Source organism: Triturus cristatus, chromosome 8, assembly GCF_964204655.1.
Source record: "Triturus cristatus chromosome 8, aTriCri1.1, whole genome shotgun sequence".
Lineage (NCBI taxonomy): Eukaryota > Metazoa > Chordata > Amphibia > Caudata > Salamandridae > Triturus > Triturus cristatus.
The window spans coordinates 275,283,863-275,303,333 of record NC_140591.1 but is presented as its reverse complement, the minus strand read 5'-3'; the positions used below and the strand labels follow the sequence as shown (position 1 = coordinate 275,303,333).

Genomic DNA, 19,471 nt, shown 5'->3' with positions numbered 1-19,471 from the left:
AAATCGAAGTCGTCGACTTCGCATGCTTCGAAGTTGAGGAAACACAAGAAGAAGAAGAGGCATGGCTCTCTGCGTTGTTCGTCGAAGGGGAAGACTTCGAGATCACCTTCTCCAGCTCCTCGACGTCGTCAAAAAGGCTTTGTGTTTCCTTCGCCATCTCCTATGGTGACTCCGAAAAATCTCCTCCTAAAGGTACTCCGGCGCGGTCGCCGAGGCCGAGGGGCTCTCCGGATTCGGAGGACTTACCAGTTCAGGATGATCCTTCTCCTGTATACGAGACTGGACCTGTGGCTCCGACTGTGTATCCGACTGTTCCGACGTCGGATGCTCCTCGTATGGATACTGACTCTGCTTCTTATCCTCAGTTTCCTACTCCAGGTTCAGATCCTACGCATTTTTTAAATGTAATGTATGGCATGTTTGCCAAGGCAGCCTTCCGCTCCGGAGCACCTTCGGGTCCCGTGGGTCCGCTGGCCTTCAATTTGGGCGTGCCTCAGCATTATGCCCAGGCACCCTTCGTGCCTTTTATGCTGACTGTGCCGTCTTGGTAGTTTCTGGCTCCGAGATTTTCGACGTCGTATATGGAGTCCCCAGCGCAGTCTGGTGGGCCTTCCTCTCAGCCTTGTACGGCGCCGATTCCACCATCGGATCCTCCTTCGACTCCGGAGCTGTTGCCGACGCCGCAACCGAGGTTGTGCTCGAGGAGAGAGGCGCCGAGACTGTTGGAGGAAGAACTGTATCAGAGAGAAAAGGTTGAAGAGGGTGAGATAGAGGAGTCTGTCGATGATTTTGAAGGGCTTCAGAAGGCGAGTGGCCTGGACACCTCCCCAGAGTGGGAGCTTTCTTCTTCAAGGGCTTTTCCACCTCAAGAGCTCCATATCATAGTGTTATCAGAAAGGCTGCGGAGCTCTTGGACTTGCAACTGCCTACAGCAGAATATAAGCCAAATTTGCTCACAAAGGTTTTGCATTCGCCATCTTCGATAGTTGAGCCAGTGTTTCCTTTTAATGAGGCTTTAACTGAGCCTATCCTGGATGGGTGGCGTAAGCCGCTTTCTTCTCCTGCTGTATCTAAATCTGTGGCAAGGAGATATAGGTCTGCTCCAGAAGACCCTCCCTTTCTTTCTTCACATCCGTCCCCGGAAAGTTTGGTGGTACGGGCGTCCTGTTCAAAACAGTCTTCAGGCCTTTTCCTCAGGCTCCTGTCGACAGGGACTCTAAGAAGTTGGAGCAATCGTCTAAGAAGGTCTTTTCTTCCTCTAGCATGGCACTTTAATCAACCAATGCTACCTGTTTGTTGGGACGTTACATACATGCTTTGATGGATTCGGCTAAGCAATTGGCGCCCAAGTTGCCTGATGAGGAGCGGGGAAATTTTATGGAGGTTCTGTCGGATGCTCAGCCTGCTGCTCGGCAGGTTATACAATCTGGCCTGAATACAGCTGATTCGGTGGCCAGGGTTATGAGCTCCTCCATAGTTACCATGAGACAGGCTTGGCGTAGATCCTCTAATTTTCCCCCAGACGTACAGGCTGCCCTTCTTGATTTGCCCTTTGATGGTTCAAAACGTTTCGGAGAGAAGGCTGATTCCGCACTTCAGAAGTTCAAAGATAGCCAAGCCATGGCAAAATCCTTAGGGTTGCAAACTCAGTCAAGGGGGTTTGGATATAAAAAGTACTGAGGGTTTGAAAGGACTTCCTTTCGAAGCTTGCGACAACCTCAGCAGCAACAGTAGCAAAATCCTCTTTATAAGTTCTACAGAGGAAGAAGCAGGGGTCGCCATCGTGGGTCGACCCGCAATCTTTCCTCCTCCTCCTCCTCTACCTACCCTGCTCCCCCTGGTAACGCAGGAAAGCAGCCCTAGATCCCCCATCCTGGAACATGTGGGTCCTGTAGGGGGTCGGCTGTCTTACTTTCTACAGGGTTGGAAATCGGTCACGTCAGACCTTTGGGTTTTAGACCTTGTAGAGAATGGGTACGCCCTTCCATTTCGGGAATTTCCTCCTCCTTACCCTCCTTGCCAAGGTTACTGTTCGGAGGATCATGTGCTTCTTCTCCAGAAGGAGGTCCTTGCCTTATTACAAAAAGGTGCGATTGAGGTGGTTCCAGAGCAGGAAAAGGGGTAAGGGATGCTACTCCCGGTTTTTCCTGATTCCCAAAAAGGATGGCAGGTTACGTCCGGTCTTGGATCTCAGGGTCTGGAGAAATTCAAGATGCTGACCCTTGCTCGGGTTTTTCTAGTGCTGCAGAAAGAGGACTGGATGCGTATTTTCACATCCCCATTCTGAAGTCGCACAGGAAGTATCTCCGTTTTACGGTAGGGTCGCAACATTACCAGTTTGCGGTCCTACCGTTTGGTCTTACTACTTACTGCACCTCGGGTCTTCACAAAGGTGATGGCAGTGGTGGCAGCTCATCTCAGTAGGTCGGGATCCTGGCTCAAGGCGTAGTCGCCGGAGATGGTGCTTCATCCTCTGCGAGTGACAGCTCAACTGTTGTTCAACCTGGGTTTTTCAATAAATGTGTCCAAATCTCACTGGGTGCCTTCTCAGCGCAACCTGTTCATAGGAGTGGTACTGGATACTACTGTGTGTCGAGCTTTTCCACCTCCTCAGAGAATTCTCGACATTCAGGAAATGTTCCCTTTGTTTCGCGATGCAGCGGTTGTTCCGGTCCTGAAAGTCCTTCGCCTGCTCAGTCTGTTCACTTCCTGCATTTTGTTGGTCAGTCATGCACGCTGGCACATGAGGGCACTCCAATGGTGTCTCCGCAGGCAGTGGTATCAGCACAACGGATATCTCAGGGAGTCAGAATCTCCAAAGACGGTGCAGCCGAGCTGACTTGGTGGAGTGTGCAGGGCAACCTGTCTCAAGGAAAGCCCTTTCAGCCTCCTCCGCCGGTAGCCACAGTGTTAACAGATGCCTCCACTCTAGGGTGGGGTGCTCATCTGGGGGATCTGGAGGTCAAAGATCTTTGGTCTCCAGAGGAAAGGTTGCTTCACATCAATCTTATGGAATTGCGGGCGATACGTTTGGCACTAAAGGCTTTCCTCCATTCCCTTTGCGGTCAATCAGTTCATGTCCTGACGGACAACACTACCGCGATGTGGTACATCAACAAACAGGGAGGTGTAGGGTCGTATCTTCTCTGTCGCGAGGCGCTGCGACTCTGGTCCTGGGCTCAGAACCATCAGATTTGTGTGTTTGCAAATCATCTAGCTGGTGTGCTGAATGTTTATGTGGACAGTCTCAGTCAGCTTTTCTCGGCCGATCACAAGTCTTCAGATGGATTGGAGCTCTCACCTACTTGACACGTTTCCTCCCATACCCTTGATTCCTTGGGTTCTGAGGAAAATTTGCCAAGACCGGGCCCAAGTTATATTGATCGCTCCGGATTGGCCAAGAAGGGTGTGGTACACAGATATACTTCACCTCTCATCACACCCTCCTCTCCGTCTCACTCTCAGGGCAGAACTCCTCTCGCAGTCGCTGGGGCAGGTTCTACCCCCCACCTCCAGAGCTTGCACCTTCATGCCTGGAGATTGAACGGGGCAACCTGAGTTCTTTTTCTCTCCCGCCGGATGTGGTGGATGTTATTTTATCGTCCAGGCGACACTCCACTAAGTCTATTTATTCTTACAGATGGTCTAGATATGTTAAATGGTGTGGAGAGAGGTCCATTGATCCTTTTAAGGCTCACGTGTCAGATGTTCTTCATTTTTCACTTTTCTTGGCTCAGCACGGTTGTGCTGTGGCCACTGTTAAGGGCTATTTGTCGGCGTTTCTTTGTTTGCCGGAACAGCCGTCTTTGTTTAAGTCTCCCATTGTTTTGAGATTTATTAAGGGCCTTACCAATAGGTTTCCGCCTTCCCCCTTTGTTATGCCTCAATGGGATTTAAATCTTGTTTTGACTTTTTTGATGGGTTCCCCGTTTGAACCCTTACATAGTTGTCCTTTGAGACTCCTGTCTTTTAAAACGGTCTTTCTTGTGGCTATTGCCTCAGCCAGCAGGGTGAGTGAGCTTCAGGCTCTCAGTTCAAAACCCCCGTTTTGACCATGCATGCTGAAAGGAACAGTCCTCAGGGCTAGGGCTGCTTTTCTGCCTAAGGTAGTTCCTCGTTTTCATCTAGGACAGTCCATTACTCTTCCTGTATTTTATCCTCCCCCTCACCCTTCCAAGGAGGAGGAGAGACTTCACCGCCTGGATCCAAAAAGAGCAGTGAGCTTTTATTTGGATAGGACTAAAGACTTGCGATTGGACGATCAGCTCTTTGTGGGCTACGTTGGACGCATGAAGGGCAAAGCTGTGCACAAGCGCACTCTTTCCAGGTGGATCATCAAGTGCATCAAGATCTGCTACGCCCTTGCTGGTAAGGAACCACCTGAAGGTATTAGAGCTCATTCTACCAGGGCCAAGTCTTCCACTTCTGCTTTGGCCAGTGGTGTTCCTGTAGTTGACATTTGTAAGGCTGCGACTTGGGCCTCCCTCCATACTTTCGCAAAGCATTATTGCTTGGATTCCGGGATGAGGAGGGAGGGCCATTTTGCGTGCTCTGTCCTGCAGGACTTTTTGGTATAGAAGGGTGGACACCCTCCTCCGGGATTGGGACTGCTGTGGGATTCTATTCAAAAGGTGAGCATCCACAGGCAGATGTATCCATCAGAAGAACAAGTCACTTACCTTCGGTAACGCTTTTTCTGGTGGATACAGTATCTGCCTGTGGATTCCTCACTGACCCACCCTCCTCCCCGATGGCCACCCTTGTATACCTTAAAGGTGGCATTGTTTAACATGTTTGTTTTGCATTGTCTCTTCTATCTATGTTTGTGTATTTATAGGAAATGATTTTATTCTTTGGCTTTCATTTAAGTTTACACTATGGTATTGGTATGAATTTTGTGTACTGTGTATACTTTGAATCTGTTGTCTGTCCACCTGTGCGCCTCGGAGGCATAGAAAAAATGGGTGGAACTGACGTCATCACGCCGACGAGGCTCTCGTATGGCTCCAGTGACGTCATGCGGAGTCGCAGTATTGTGACTACCTTGTCGGCGTGGAGAGCTGGGAAAAAGTTTCAGCGGAATGCTGGCGCCGGGGATATTCAAAAGGTGAGGAATCCACAGGCAGATACTGTATCCACCAGAAAAAGCATTACCGAAGGTAAGTAACTTGTTCGACACTAGCGTAGAACATGCATGCATGGTTGAATGAAGAAATGATAGTCGTTCTGGACCTCTAACCTGTGTTGTTTCATATTCCATAGTTTGAGGTACCAGCACATCCTCCAACTTGTTGCTTACTATGTTTACTGTTTTTATGTTACTATTACTGTTTACTGTGTCACTATTTGGTGTTGTGTGTGTGTTTATTTATACTGTGCTGCCTTTTGGCCTCTCGTTGCCCCCCAGAATTTAAACCCAAGATTTAGGCAAAGGTTTAAGCCCAGTCTTTCAAAGACAACTTCTCCATACCCCTGTACAAGAAAGATTAGCTGCTCAAAAAGAACGTTGCCTCGTCACGGCTGGCTCCCATCTACTGAAGAGGTGTTCCCTCCTGGTCTTAATTGGCTTCTCTCCAAAACCTTGGACGTGTTGCCTGTACCTTGTGCGGTGCATGTATTTCTTCATAACAGATATAGTGAGATTCTACATCCGATAATTAGTTCCACTCTTACACCCCAATACCTATGGGCAGTATTATATTTTGTGATTGTTGGGCCTTCTCTGTACTTTTTCTTGTATCAAAAGCTACATTGACATTGCTTTCCCTCCATTATTTACTCCGGTTCTGCAAACAGTAATCCGTTCAGGATAACCTGCTGCAGGACAAGTTCTATAGTCGGCCTTAGCTATGGATTATCCGTGGAATGGACACTGCATTGTAATGCAAATCTTGGGGATATACATCACAACTCACTCATCTACAAGTGACATAAGGCTCCCATTTCTCTTTCAATTGATCATCAGATTGGCGAGTGTGATTCCTACATAAATCAAAGTGTATGTACATGGTACATTCTTGACTACCAACAATAGACTAGCAGGGATGGGAGCTTTGGCATGCTCCTCCCTCTACAGAAAGGACCATGCTACCTACTGTGGTTCTGGTCCCCCAAGAGTGATACGCTATTTGCAAATTTAGCGAAACATGGGGCATTTTTGTTTCTTAGAAACCATAAACTATCTGGGAAAGCTGAGGCTGAGCCTATTTACCAAGCCAGGGAACCTGGTGGATCGTGCCCCGAAACCACCCAAACATTTCTTAAGAATGGTGCTTTCTGGGCAATGATTTTTTTTGGAATATATTTTATTGAGTTTTCCTTCTTTTCAAAGATTACAGGAGCATGGATATGCATTGTGTAATTAAACAGTACAGGGTAGGTAACATCTTGCATTATATATATCTCAGATTGTGAATAACAATCAACATCGGACATTACAGTATATAGTGCATAATATATGACAAGTGTCTTTGCACAGTAATATCTTGTAATTGAAGTTGCATATAAGTTGAAGCAGAAAAACAGATGTACCTTCCATTTAAAGCACCCCAAACTTTCTGGGCAATGATCAGGCCTGTGAGACTACAGGAATATCTGTTGTATTAGTAGTTCCGAAAGTCTTTTCACCGTGGATGGACACACAAGAAATCCACACTATATATTTTAAAGACTTAATTAAAATGATTGCCCTAACCTAGTGCAGATTTTATGAATCAATGTAACTAGAAATATAAACGCGATGTGGCTATCAAAGCCATTTATAAACAATTTAATAAAAATAATTGCAACATTATGGTGGTATTTCAATAATTAATTGCATTGAATAGTGAAATTAGTCTCTGACAACCAACTCCTCTCTTCTAGCTCTTAGCTAAACTTTTTTTAGCATCAAAACTGCATTACTGAGTTTCTTAGATGTCCTCTAGGCCGCCTACCTTAGCCGTACAAAAGGGGGTGGTGATGGACGGAGCATCAGAACCAATCAAACACTCACACCCAGTCCACAGATCTGGGTTTGATCCATCACCGTTCTTTAGCCCACTCTGCCACCCCAGTTCAGACATGGCCATAAGCAAATCAGTCTCACCCTGTGCCTCATGGGAACAGTCCAGCCCGAACTGCCAAGCCATGCCTTCCCTGGACCGGAAACAAGCTTCCTAGGACCGGTTTCTGGCATTTCAGCCGTCTTCAGCCAGGCTTGCTTGAATCCAGTGGCAAAGTGAGCAAGGGACTCACGTCTGAGCATACCCTGCCAACTTATGGCGAACAAAGCGGTACAAAAGGGGGTGGTGATGGACGGAGCATCAGAACCAATCAAACACTCACACCCAGTCCGCAGATCTGGGTTTGATCCATCACCGTTCTTTAGCCCACTCTGCCACCCCAGTTCAGACATGGCCATAAGCAAATCAGTCTCACCCTGTGCCTCATGGGAACAGTCCAGCCCGAACTGCCAAGCCATGTCCTCCCTGGACTGGAAACAAGCATCCTAGGACCGGTTTCGGGGTTTCACCCGTCTTCAGCCAGCATAGCTTGATTCCAGTGGCACAATGAGCCCAGGACCCACGCCAGCGAAAAAATTATGGATTTATGCCCATATCTCTGTACTGGGGTGAATGTATGACATTGTTCTGCATTCTGTCCACTGTACTGGGGTGAATGCATGACATTGTTCTGCATTCTGTCCATCAACTGTTTTTAGAGCTCGTGCCTGCGTTGCAGTGTGCAGCACTGCTAGCTCAGCGAGAGCCCTTTTGTATGGGGTTTTGAAAGCTGACCACACGCTCGTGCGTGTGATCAGGCTTTCGCCGGCAGGCATTGGCTTTTGCATGTTTTTTTAGTTTTTTTAAAGGCACGCGATTGGGCAAAGGCGGGCGCATGTCCCGCCTTTGCTCCACCCATTCCCGTCCGTGTCAAGGACGCGCATCAGCGCGCGGCACAGACGACAGGCTCCCAGTCTAATTTGTTGAATACTCTATTTTTTGTTTGGGGTATATGCAATTTATTCGTTGTTAGTCGAGGGTGGAGCAGTGCTAAAGTCTTGCTAGATCGTGTTAACAAAGGCGCTGCACACGCCTTTTTTTCCACCTAATTTTGTTTACTTGACACCGCATCACGAAAACAAGTTGTCTTGTGGCAGTTGAACGCAGTTCCTGCCGCCACTAAGTTGCCGTTTTTAAAACGCCTGGCCGCCTTTGTTGTGGTCCGTGCGGATTTTGCATGCAAATCACTAGTATCTGTTACTGCAAGTGTACCCTTACGTGACTTTGCAACCTTTTTATTTTTTTTTTATTTTTTTTTTTAGCACCAATGGAGGTAGTAACTGAGTCCCATAAAGAAAAAATGCAAACAGAACGTACCTTGTCAAAGCCAATAGGTTTAATGTTTGTAGGGCATGCCTATGGCTTTCCCAATTATTTTCTGATTACTGAGGAACTGAACGAACAGAGTTGAAAGCATCCCGACAAATACATGCTACAGAAAACAAGCATTGGCATTGCCAATAGGTCTCGCATTTGGGACCTTATAAGTTTTTAGCCGTGCTTTTTTGACATTGCAAATAACAATGCCTTTTATGTTTGTTTTCGTTTTTAAAACAAATAAAAGGCATCGTCATTTACAATGCCAATAGCATAAACTCTCGTAAATGCGAGACCTATTGCATTGCAAATGCTTGTTTCAATTGTCATCCAGAGTGGGACGGGTATGCCTAGATATGGGTCCCGTGCTCTCCATGCCACTGGAATCAATCTAGCCTGGCTGAAGAGGGGTGAAACCCCGAAACCGGTCCTAGGATGCTTGTGTCCAGTCCAGGGAGGACCAGGCTTGGCAGTTCGGGCTGGACTGTTCCCATGAGGCACAGGGTCAAGACTGATTTGCATATGGCTGGGTTCAAACTGGAATGGCATGGTGAGCAAAACAACAATGGGTTTAGGCCCAGATCTCTGTACTGGGGTGAATGTATGACATTGTTCTGCATTCTGTCCATCAACTGTTGTTTTTCCTATTAATACATGTCTATAGCAGGCGTGAGTACAGTATTCTGATTATTTCGAAAAGATCAGACCTTTTGATGAATGATATAACGTGCTTGAATTAGAATATCAATTCTGTTGTGCTTTCACTAAATTTAACCAGGCATTATAAATCTCATTTATCCATATATAAATAATTGATCTTCCATCAAGCTATAATAAAGGGAATGTTATATATTATACATATGTAATCAATACTAAATGCAGCACATGTTTAAAGATAAAAAAGTGCAGTCAGATACATGAATATATGAAATACAATGGGACCCTTACTGGCTGTTTGTTCGGACTTGCCACCGGACTGCTGTTGCTGCCTTCTTCGCCCTCTGCCCTTGGAAACCACCAGCAACTCGCCGGACCCGCTTCGCGGGTCCCGCAGCGCATATACCATCAGCGAGAGCTGCTGCTGGGAGAGGGGCTGTCTCCTGTCTAAAGACTTGGGGCGTGTTGTTGCTGGCAGGTCTGCGAGCACGTTAGCAGGGACTCCATCACCCAGGAGTCCCTGCGAGCCCAATCTGCTTCACCTGGGCTGCTCTCCCTGCTGGCCCCGCCCACGGAGTAAAAGCGGACTTCAGGACTTTGTTTGTGGGACCCTTACCGGCTGTTTGTTCGGACCTGCCACCGGACTGCTGTTGCTGCCTTCTTCGCCCTCTGACCTTGGAAACCACCAGCATCTCGCCGGACCCGCTTCGCGGGTCCCGCAGCGCATATACCATCAGCGAGAGCTGCTGCTGGGAGAGGGACTGTCTCCTGTCTAAAGACTTGGGGTGTGTTGTTGCTGGCAGGGCTGCGAGCACGTTAGCAGGGACTCCATCACCCAGGAGTCCCTGCGAGCCCAATCTGCTTTACCTGGGCTGCTCTCCCTGCTGGCCCCGCCCCCCCCCCGCCCACGGAGTAAAAGCGGACTTCAGGACTTTGTTTGTCGGACCCTTACCGGCTGTTTGTTCGGACCTGCCACCCGACTGCTGTTGCTACCTTCTTCGCCCTCTGACCTTGGAAACCACCAGCAACTCGCCAGACCCGCTTCGCGGGTCCCGCAGCGCGTATACCATCAGCGAGAGCTGCTGCTGGGAGAGGGGCTGTCTCCTGTCTAAAGACTTGGGGCGTGTAGTTGCTGGCAGGACTGCGAGCACGTTAGCAGGGACTCCATCACCCAGGAGTCCCTGCGAGCCCAATCTGCTTCACCTGGGCTGCTCTCCCTGCTGGCCCCGCCCCCCGCCCACGGAGTAAAAGCAGACTTCAGGACTTTGTTTGTGGGACCCTTACCGGCTGTTTGTTCGGACCTGCCACCGGACTGCTGTTGCTGCCTTCTTCGCCCTCTGCCCTCTGACCTTGGAAACCACCAGCAACTCGCCGGACCCGCTTCGCGGGTCCCGCAGCGCATATACCATCAGCGAGAGCTGCTGCTGGGAGAGGGGCTGTCTCCTGTCTAAAGACTTGGGGCGTGTTGTTGCTGGCAGGGCTGCGAGCACGTTAGCAGGGACTCCATCACCCAGGAGTCCCTGCGAGCCCAATCTGCTTCACCTGGGCTGCTCTCCCTGCTGGCCCCGCCCACGGAGTAAAAGCGGACTTCAGGACTTTGTTTGTGGGACCCTTACCGGCTGTTTGTTCGGACCTGCCACCGGACTGCTGTTGCTGCCTTCTTCGCCCTCTGCCCTCTGACCTTGGAAACCACCAGCAACTCGCGGGTCCCGCAGCGCATATACCATCAGCGAGAGCTGCTGCTGGAAGAGGGGCGGTCTCCTGTCTAAAGACTTGGGGCGTGTTGTTGCTGGCAGGGCTGCGAGCACGTTAGCAGGGACTCCATCACCCAGGAGTCCCTGCGAGCCCAATCTGCTTCACCTGGGCTGCTCTCCCTGCTGGCCCCGCCCCCCCATCACTCCTTTTTTGTTATTTTAGAAGGACGCAGGGCCGCAGCGCGGGAGCGTCCCGGGAGAAGCCCGGGACAAGGGCGGGCCCTCTGTGGCCCTCCGAGGCCTGTAGGGTCTGGTCTGGGCCATAGCTCTTGGTTTTGCTCACCCCACTGTATTTTGATTCTTGTTTAGCTGTCTTGGGTATATTTGAAGATTATCTCTAGGCCTCATAGCCTCTGCGCGCACACTAAGTAAAGCCCAATGCACTCACCAACCAAACCCCATTCAGTCTATACCTGCAACCCATTCCATCAGTACCAGTCAATCTGTACCCCTGGACTCTGCTTTTTTGATGCCCCCACCAGTAGCCCCTCTTACCTCTCCCATGGCTTCCTCGTTAGCTATCGACGACCATGATACAACATTTGCACAAAGGGGTTTAAGGGAGGGTGCCATTCCCAAATGCTCCCAAATATCTAGTAAGGACAGTGCTGATTTAGTAGTTATAGTTGATGGGGCAGGAGGCCCCAATGACTGTTAGCACTTTTTGTGGGCCAGAGGTGGGGAGGGCTAATGTGGATACCATAGATAATAGTGGAGGAAGAGCTGAGGCGCATCGTGCTTCACACCCGATACCATTGGGTATTCCCGACGATACAGCCTCAATTTATAGTTTAGCAAGTCTCCTTGAAGAGAGTAGTCTGGATGAATCTTCTGAGGGGGCCGAAGACAGGAACGGTATATTTATGAGCTCCATATCTGAGCTCATTAAATCCTTACTGTCTCCCCTGGAGAGTAGACTACAGGGTATTGAACATCAACTACAGGCTCTAAATCTGGAGTTAAAAGCCAGACCCAAAGTTTCTGCCCAAAAGTCAATTGGTGGACCAGCACTGGCTGGCATCAAACTGCCTCTGTCTATTAAACAACCAGCAGGGAAGAACCCTTCCCCTCCAAAGTGTCCACTAAAAATACCTACACCTAAGGGTAATACAAATAGTACTACTAAGTTGCCTTCCAAGGCACCCAGTAAATCACAGAAAGTAAATGGTCCCATTATTCCTGCTCCCAAACCCCTTTTATCCCTTCCAGCGAATCCTAAAATACGCCGGAATATTAATTTACCTCCTGACGCCCACTCCTTTGTAATAGTTCTAACAGGTGTCCCCGAGCTTGCCCCCTCATCAACAGAATCCTTTTGGGCTCTCAAAAACAAAGTTTGCCACTGGTTAGATAGAAACTACCCACTTCCACCTAACATTCGCAGTAATTTGCTTATGGTGGAGAGAGCACCATGGGTGGGTGAGAATAAAAAAAATCTCCAGTGCGACTGCGTTGTTGTAACATTTGAGGACCCACGTACGGTGGAATATACCCGTGCTGGGCCCCCATGTAATAACAACTCTTCAATCTTAGTTAAACCCCTCTCCTATTTCTATATGCTTGCAGATCACCGCAGTAATAGGTGGAGCTGGTTAAGAGCTCAAAATTGCACAAGAAGGGGGATGAGAGAGGAGCCTTTTATGGATTATAATTCTAACCAGTGGGATGCGGGTGAAGATGGAGGGTGGAGCACAGTACACAGGAGAGTAGGTAGGCCCCCTTTTGGTTCTACTCAGTTTCAAGGGGAATGGCATGGTCATCAGCATAACCCCCCTCCATTACCCTGTTTCAATCGCTTCAGTGGCCTGGAAGCAGTTGATTGACATTCGATCCAGCACTCTGGCCAAGAGGTTATGAGGGAGGAGGTAGGGTTACCACGGGCTGTAACTCCAATTGGTACGGGGGTTCAAGTGTTTGTGGATAATGGTTGCCCTAGCAGGGGCAAATTGGATTGTAGTCCAACAGCCACACCCGTTGCACCAACTGTAGTACTCTCTTCGATTAACATCCTTTCTTGGAACATAGCAGGGCTCAGGAAAAATCTTGAAAATCCGGAATGGAATGACTTCATTGACTCCTTCCATATTTGTATGTTTCAGGAAACTTGGAGTTTGTCCCCGCAATATAAAAATGGGTACTCTACATACTTTGATTCAGCAGTTTCCATAGGAAAAGGCCGCCCCTCAGGTGGTTTGCTCATCTGGGTAAAGGTGAATTTGAATTGTACTATTATTACACACAAGGTCCAATCCAATGATATCTTGCACATTTCCCTGAAAAGCCCACACGGGGGTATTGTTCATTTGTTTTGTGTTTATGCAAGAGGGGTACAGGGTGGTTTAACCTCGCAAACAATTGAGCTGCTTGATGTAAAATTGTCTGAGCTTCCACCTAGGTCCAAAATCCTGTTGGGGGGTGATTTTAACTGTACATTTGAACCCCTGGATGACGAGGATGTATTGGGTTTGAACTCAGAGGACTGGAGACAGACTATACCCCCTTTAGTACTGGCCCCTATTAAGAAGTGGTCTGCCATAGCTATACAGTTGAACGCACTGGCTTTGGAACATAATCTACGGGCATTAAATGGCCGGACCACTTCTGATCGTAACGCGGCAATGACCTATAATAGGATAGGCTGCCCATCACGTATCGATTACATCTTTTTAGATGTTCATTCATGGGCTAGTTTAGTAGATATGGAGGTCAGGCAGTCTTCAGATAGCGATCATAACCCATTATGTATGGGAATCAACTGGGCTAATGGGATTAGTAAGAGCGGGGGGATGGAGCTGATCACCAAGGATGTCCTCCCCTCTAATTGTAACCGGAAACTTAGATGGGACGTGGTAAAATGTGAAGAGGGGAAAATTAATAGTATTAGGGACTTAGTTAAAACAGAAACCTCCAGCCTCGTAGCGGTGGGTCTGGGAGAGGTTCACTCTCTGGGACCCAAATTATTGGGCCAGTACCAAAATTTCACAGATAAAATAGGAAAGTATTTCCTCAAAAACACCCAAGGGAACCCCCCAGCGGATCTTAGACCCCTGAAGGCGAACGTGTGGTATACAGTGGAATGTAGGAAAAAGAGGAAAGCCATTGGTTTGGCGATAAAATTGAAAGACCCAATAGCAGTGAAACTGGCTAGAAAGGAGTACCGTAGTTCAATAGCCTCAGTCAAGAAAAATTGGGAGGAGGAGCATTGGCAGCAGCTTAAGATCGCTGCCAGCGGGAAGAATTCTACTATTTTCTGGAAATTGATCAATGCTTTAGACCGTAGGGGAGTTGACCCCATTTTAAATCATATTATTGAACAGCAATGGCACGCCCATTTTTTAAAATTATATTGTGAGGAAGGCGATCAAGTCCCTCCATTGCCATTAGCAGTGTGCAATAAGCGCAACCTTAGTTTGGAGTTGCTCAGTAATGAAAGCGTATTCTCCCCGCGAGAAGTCAAGGTCGCTATTTTAAATATCCTTCCAGGCAAAGCGGCTGGTCCAGATGGCCTGCCTGGGGATCTTCTACTTCATGACCCCCAAATTTGGGCAGACTATATAGCAAATCTAATGAATCTCATCCAGCGAGGCCATCCCGTCCCGGAATCATGGAAAGGGGCGGATGTGATCACGATTTATAAGAAAGGTGATAGAGAGGACCCTGCCAACTACAGACCAATTAGTTTAATTGACACCATTCAAAAGGTAGTTGGCAGGGTCATTATAAATCGAGTTAAGACATGGCTAATGGATAATGATATTCTAACCCATTACCAGGCTGGGTTTAGGTGGAATGTTGGTGCAATGGATCAAGTCTTCCGGTTTTGCGCGGTCTATTGGAAGTCAGTATCAATTATTAAGGGTTGGCTTTCATAGACCTGAAAACCGCGTTTGATGTTATCCCACGCGCCAAGCTATGGGAGGTTTTATTAGCCATGGGGTTTCCTAGTTCCCTGCTGCAATTTGTTATCAAACTCCATGAGGATAACTACGCAAGGATACGTTGGGGGCACTAGGGCCAATTGACAGGGAGGGTATCAGTCAACAGGGGGGTGCGGCAGGGATGTGTGATGGCTCCGACACTGTTCTCCCTCTTTATAAATGGGGTGGTGGACCATTTGAGGGAGGACCCTGCGGATGCCCCCGTCCTTGCCGGGGAGAAAACCCCCACACTTCTTTTTGCGGACGATACCCTCCTGATGTCCAAGACCCCCAAGGGTCTCCAAAAATTGCTTGACCGCTTCTCCCTCTTCTGTAACGACCGTGGGTTAACGGTCAACACTTCGAAGACAAAGATAATGGTTTTATCTCCAAGTAGAAAGGTTAGGAATGTTCGTCTTACTTTGTATGGGTCCCCTTTAGAGGTGGTGAATGAATTTGATTATCTAGGGGTTAGGTTGTCCAACAACATGAGCTGGGATTCCCATATATCAAAAATGGTACTAAACCTCAAAAGGGTCTCCGGTGCCATACTAAAGAATCAGCACCTCTCTATTAGTAGACCGGTTGCCCCTGCCTTGGTAGTCTATGAAGGGAAGGCTTTAGCCTCGGCAGTCTATGGCTGCGAATTATGGGGTGCTGAAAACACTAAGGTCCTGACAACTGCAGAAAATAAGTTTATCAGAGATCTAGTCTCACTTCCAGTTTCAACCCCTCTGTTACCATTATTTTTTGATATGGGTAAAAAATCAATCTCGGACAAAGTTCAACTAAGGCCGCTGTTATTTTGGGTGCGCCTTAGAAGAACCCAGGAATTAGCCGGATATGCTCGAGTGTTGGACGAGTTAATATCCCTAAATGTTTCTCACCAAATAAAGTGGCTCAACAACCTTAAGAAACTGGTAGTATTAATAGGCCTGGGGGAGTCTTGGGTCACACAAGTCCCCCCTGCAAAACAAATTGTAAAGAAATTATACTGGGACTGGGTTGAGGTCAAGGTTAACAATAACTTAAACCTGGGAACTTTAACGATGAACTTTCTTGACCATAAACCATCTATGAAGTTGGAACCCTTTTTAGATTTTATCCAACTACCTAGAGATAGAACTTTGTTCATGAAACTAAGATATGGCACTCTTCCCCTTAAAAATGTTTTGGAAAGGTGGAAGGCCAAGGGGGGGGCTTGATCTAAATTGCCCAGGTTACCAATGTCCAGAGGAATCCCTTGGCCATTTTTTATTTGCTTGTTCAGCCTACAAGTTCGTTAGGGCTAAATGGTTGAAACCTGTATGCAGGGAGCTGGGAGTAAGGGATCACAGATCAGCCCTGCGTATTATTTTAACCAATACGGTTTCTATGTATACCATCTGTGGGGTTGCTAAATACCTCGCGGGTGCCTGGTTAATCCGCTCTAGGCTGCTGGGTAATATATAAATTCTCATGAATGAAGAAAGCATTGTTTTAAATTCTGTTTTTATGTTTTGTCCCTTTTTCGCTATTTGCTGTTCTGGATGTAATTGTAGTACTATGGATGGATTGTTTTTATGTACTTTGCATGTTTGTACTTTTATGATAAATATCTATCGAATAAAGTATTAAAGAAAGAAAGAAAGAAATACAATGGGGGTATTTTAGCAGAAAACGCAAAGATTTCTCAGGAGTTGATCGCTCTCGTATAAAACTGTGTGTGGAATATGTTTTCTGATAATGGGTACTTCTCATGGGTATTTGCACCAGCAAGAAACATGCAAAGCCATTTCAATAGCAGCCATTTTTCATCCTAAATTACACAGTGATAGTCAAAGGTATTTTCCACTCCGATTAATTTTTTTCTGTTGTGCTGCTCATACTGCTGGTGCCACAGATGCTGAAGATTTCCAGGTCCTTTATGATCCTCATTCAATGGAGTTGATAAGAAGGATGTGGCAAATGGAATTTTAGGGCTTCTCAAACCATCCACTCTTGTAAATTTATATAGCGAAGAGCCTTCCTGTGGCAAGCGGAGTAGTGGTTTCTTCGTTCTAACTAGAACCTTCCTGTGGGAGTTTATCACAATATACTTCAGTAAAAATATCAAACACTCTAATAACTCCCTGGTTGAGTACTTTATGCATAAGGCTTGATTCTTGGTTTGGTGTTAAGTCATGCAAAATGCAAGCCTATGGGGATTGTCCATGACCAACAATGCCTCTCATTTTGTGCTGAACAGAAGCTCGGTAATTAATAGTCCTTATAGGCACTCTCTCATGCATGCCTACTAAGATCTGGGTATCATCTGCATAGATCTGATCCTGCATGTTTTGACTAAGCCAGAGCGAGCATGATAGGCTTGCAGAATCTTTATGCAGCATTAGTATGGGCATTCAGCATGTGGGGTGAGGTGGGGAGTATTTTGGCTGTATCTGTTTCTGCTATTTCTGCTGCAGGAAAGCGGCTGAGGTGTTAAGTATGATCCGCACTATGTTCCATTGGCTGTATATTGTGACTGCTGTTAGAGTAAGGTCACTGATGTTGAAAGATTGTATGAAAAAGAGAAGAGGAAACAAATGGCATGCCGATTGATTATTTGTAGGCATCTGGTTATTGTGATTAGCTGTACATTTTTGAACAGGATATCTCTTCTATCCAAGGCTTCTGATGCCTGACTCAGTATGCTTTAGGAGTCCTACTTCAGAAGATGCAAGTAGCCTCCTCAAATCTGGGGTGCCTGGACCTCTACAGAGCTCCTTGGTGCCTGTGTTACTCATTTGTGGTAGTTTTGGCAGAATGGCGGCAGCGGAGTGGACCCATGTCACACTCACCCTCTTCGGACAGGCAGTTCGCCTCATTCAGTTCACGTGCGCTTGAGATGCTGAGATCTGGGCATTGCTGCTGAAATCCCAAGCTTCATGACGTGGCCCTTTGTTACACTGTCAAATGCTTTCAGTGGTTCTGGCTCTTGCTGGATAACCACAAGTCTAAGGGGAGGGAGACCCAGGATTAATGATTCAAGAGTCACTACGAAAAGTATTGTGTATTTACTGCTTCATGCTGCTTAAACTAAAATATGAAAATGACCCTGGCAGTTTGTTGTGCACGAAGACATCTTAAACATAAAGGCTTTTGACAGACCAACCTTATCACTGTGAATGGTAGTTTCTTTGGCCTCCGCGAATAAATCGGTTTCTGAAGTAGTGTCTGTTTAGAGTTTGTGCTATTGCTATGCATTTATTTAATGTTGGAACAATGCTACTGAACTGATGTGGCAACACTTGGCCTTTGGACACCTCTGCCATCTATTGGTCTGAACCGCTGATGGTCGGATTCGCTCTTCTTGTGTCTTGGTTTGTTAAGCCCATTTCTTACGAGCCATCATTAATATTCATATTCCATCACTAGGGAACGCTTTCAAGATGATGATAATACGAAGAGTCAGTTAAGTGCCTCATTAACAATCTGCGTCCTCTGTGAATCTCTCCCAAATGGACGGTCTCAGACTGTCAGATCAAAAAGTGCTCGTCATGAAGAGGGGAGTAGGGGAAAAGTGAGAGACTCGGTAGAAGGGTGGGGAAGGACTTCATCTAGGAACATGTGGTAGATTTCAACCGGTTGAGCAAAAATCATTGAGAGAAAGTTTGTATTCCAATGATAAGCTGTTATTTTGCAATGGTTTGGAAGCGTTCTGACTTAATTCTAAGTATTCTTCCTTGCAGAAAAAGAAAAAGCTTCTGGATTCGTTTCCAGCTGGTATGGATGTTGATAAATTTTTATTGTCTCTGCACTACGATGAATAAGACATTGGAAGAAGTCCACCGTCAGCAAGAACACTTCTGCGTTTTGTTAGCTGTTTCTTTATAGCAAGAAATCATGCTATATCTAAGACAGGTTTTGTAAATAGAATCTCAACTTTGTTTTCTCTTTTTAAATGTGTAAATATTTGTAAGCACTTACAAGTGTGAATTTGCAAATGTGTACAGTTATGCAGATATTTTGCACATTATAAATATTGTAAGGATAATTCTCAAGATGGTGAATCTGCAAATAACCAAATGCTTTTTTGCTTATGTTACTGTCCACCAGTTATTGTTGATTACTGTGGACTATCTGTTAATGGTTGAAAAGTTTGTTGCGACAGACATACATTTTACTTTGAAATGGTCTTTCTGTTATTGAAACCTCATTTCCTATCCAACAGCAAACCCTATAAATTGTTTCGGTGGTGGCATTTGTCATGAACCCAGACAGCCCTTCTACTACTTACAGATTCGAAGGCTGTGCTACCAATACTGCTTTCTGCTTAGTCACTATACTTTTGTATTTCACTATTGTGACAGCATTTGACTGTTTCCACAGAATGTTGAAGTATTCTGAATTATAGCGCAGTGACAGTTTATAAACATGGGCTTAATACATGCAAGCTTTTAGACACCAACAGATTGTTGAACACTCGTATTGCTCTATCTGAAGAGGTCTCGAATAATCTGCTGTCAGTCACAAGTGTGGCAAATGTTCACTTTACATTTTGCAATAAAGATTTGCTGCCGATTTGAAAATTGTGTTTTGTTTACGTTTCTTAGAATGTGTGACTGGGCTTGTTGAAGCATTAAAAGGTAAAATCAAGTCAGGGTTTCAGGAAGTCCACAAGTAGCAAAATGAGACCAGTTTACATATTTTGAAAAACATTTGCACGTTTGTTGGTCATGCTGAACAACTACAGCCTGGCCTGGGAAAGCCTCTGACTCACAAGAAAGGCTTGTTGATTAGTTTGTTATAACTTAAACATGTA

At 46.6% G+C, this 19,471-nt stretch overlaps 1 protein-coding gene across 3 annotated transcripts in view; it reads left to right on the top strand.

The window, feature by feature from the left end:
- NPAT (nuclear protein, coactivator of histone transcription) overlaps window positions 1-19,238 on the top strand; it is a 352,831-nt gene extending 333,593 nt beyond the window's left edge. For all 3 annotated transcript variants that reach the window (XM_085621511.1, XM_085621512.1, XM_085621513.1), the window contains one exon: window positions 18,399-19,238. In XM_085621511.1, coding sequence (XP_085477637.1) covers window positions 18,399-18,479 — 81 coding nt within the window. In that variant the 3' untranslated portion in view covers window positions 18,480-19,238. The remainder of the gene's footprint in view (window positions 1-18,398) is intronic.
- Window positions 19,239-19,471: the final 233 nt, after the last annotated feature.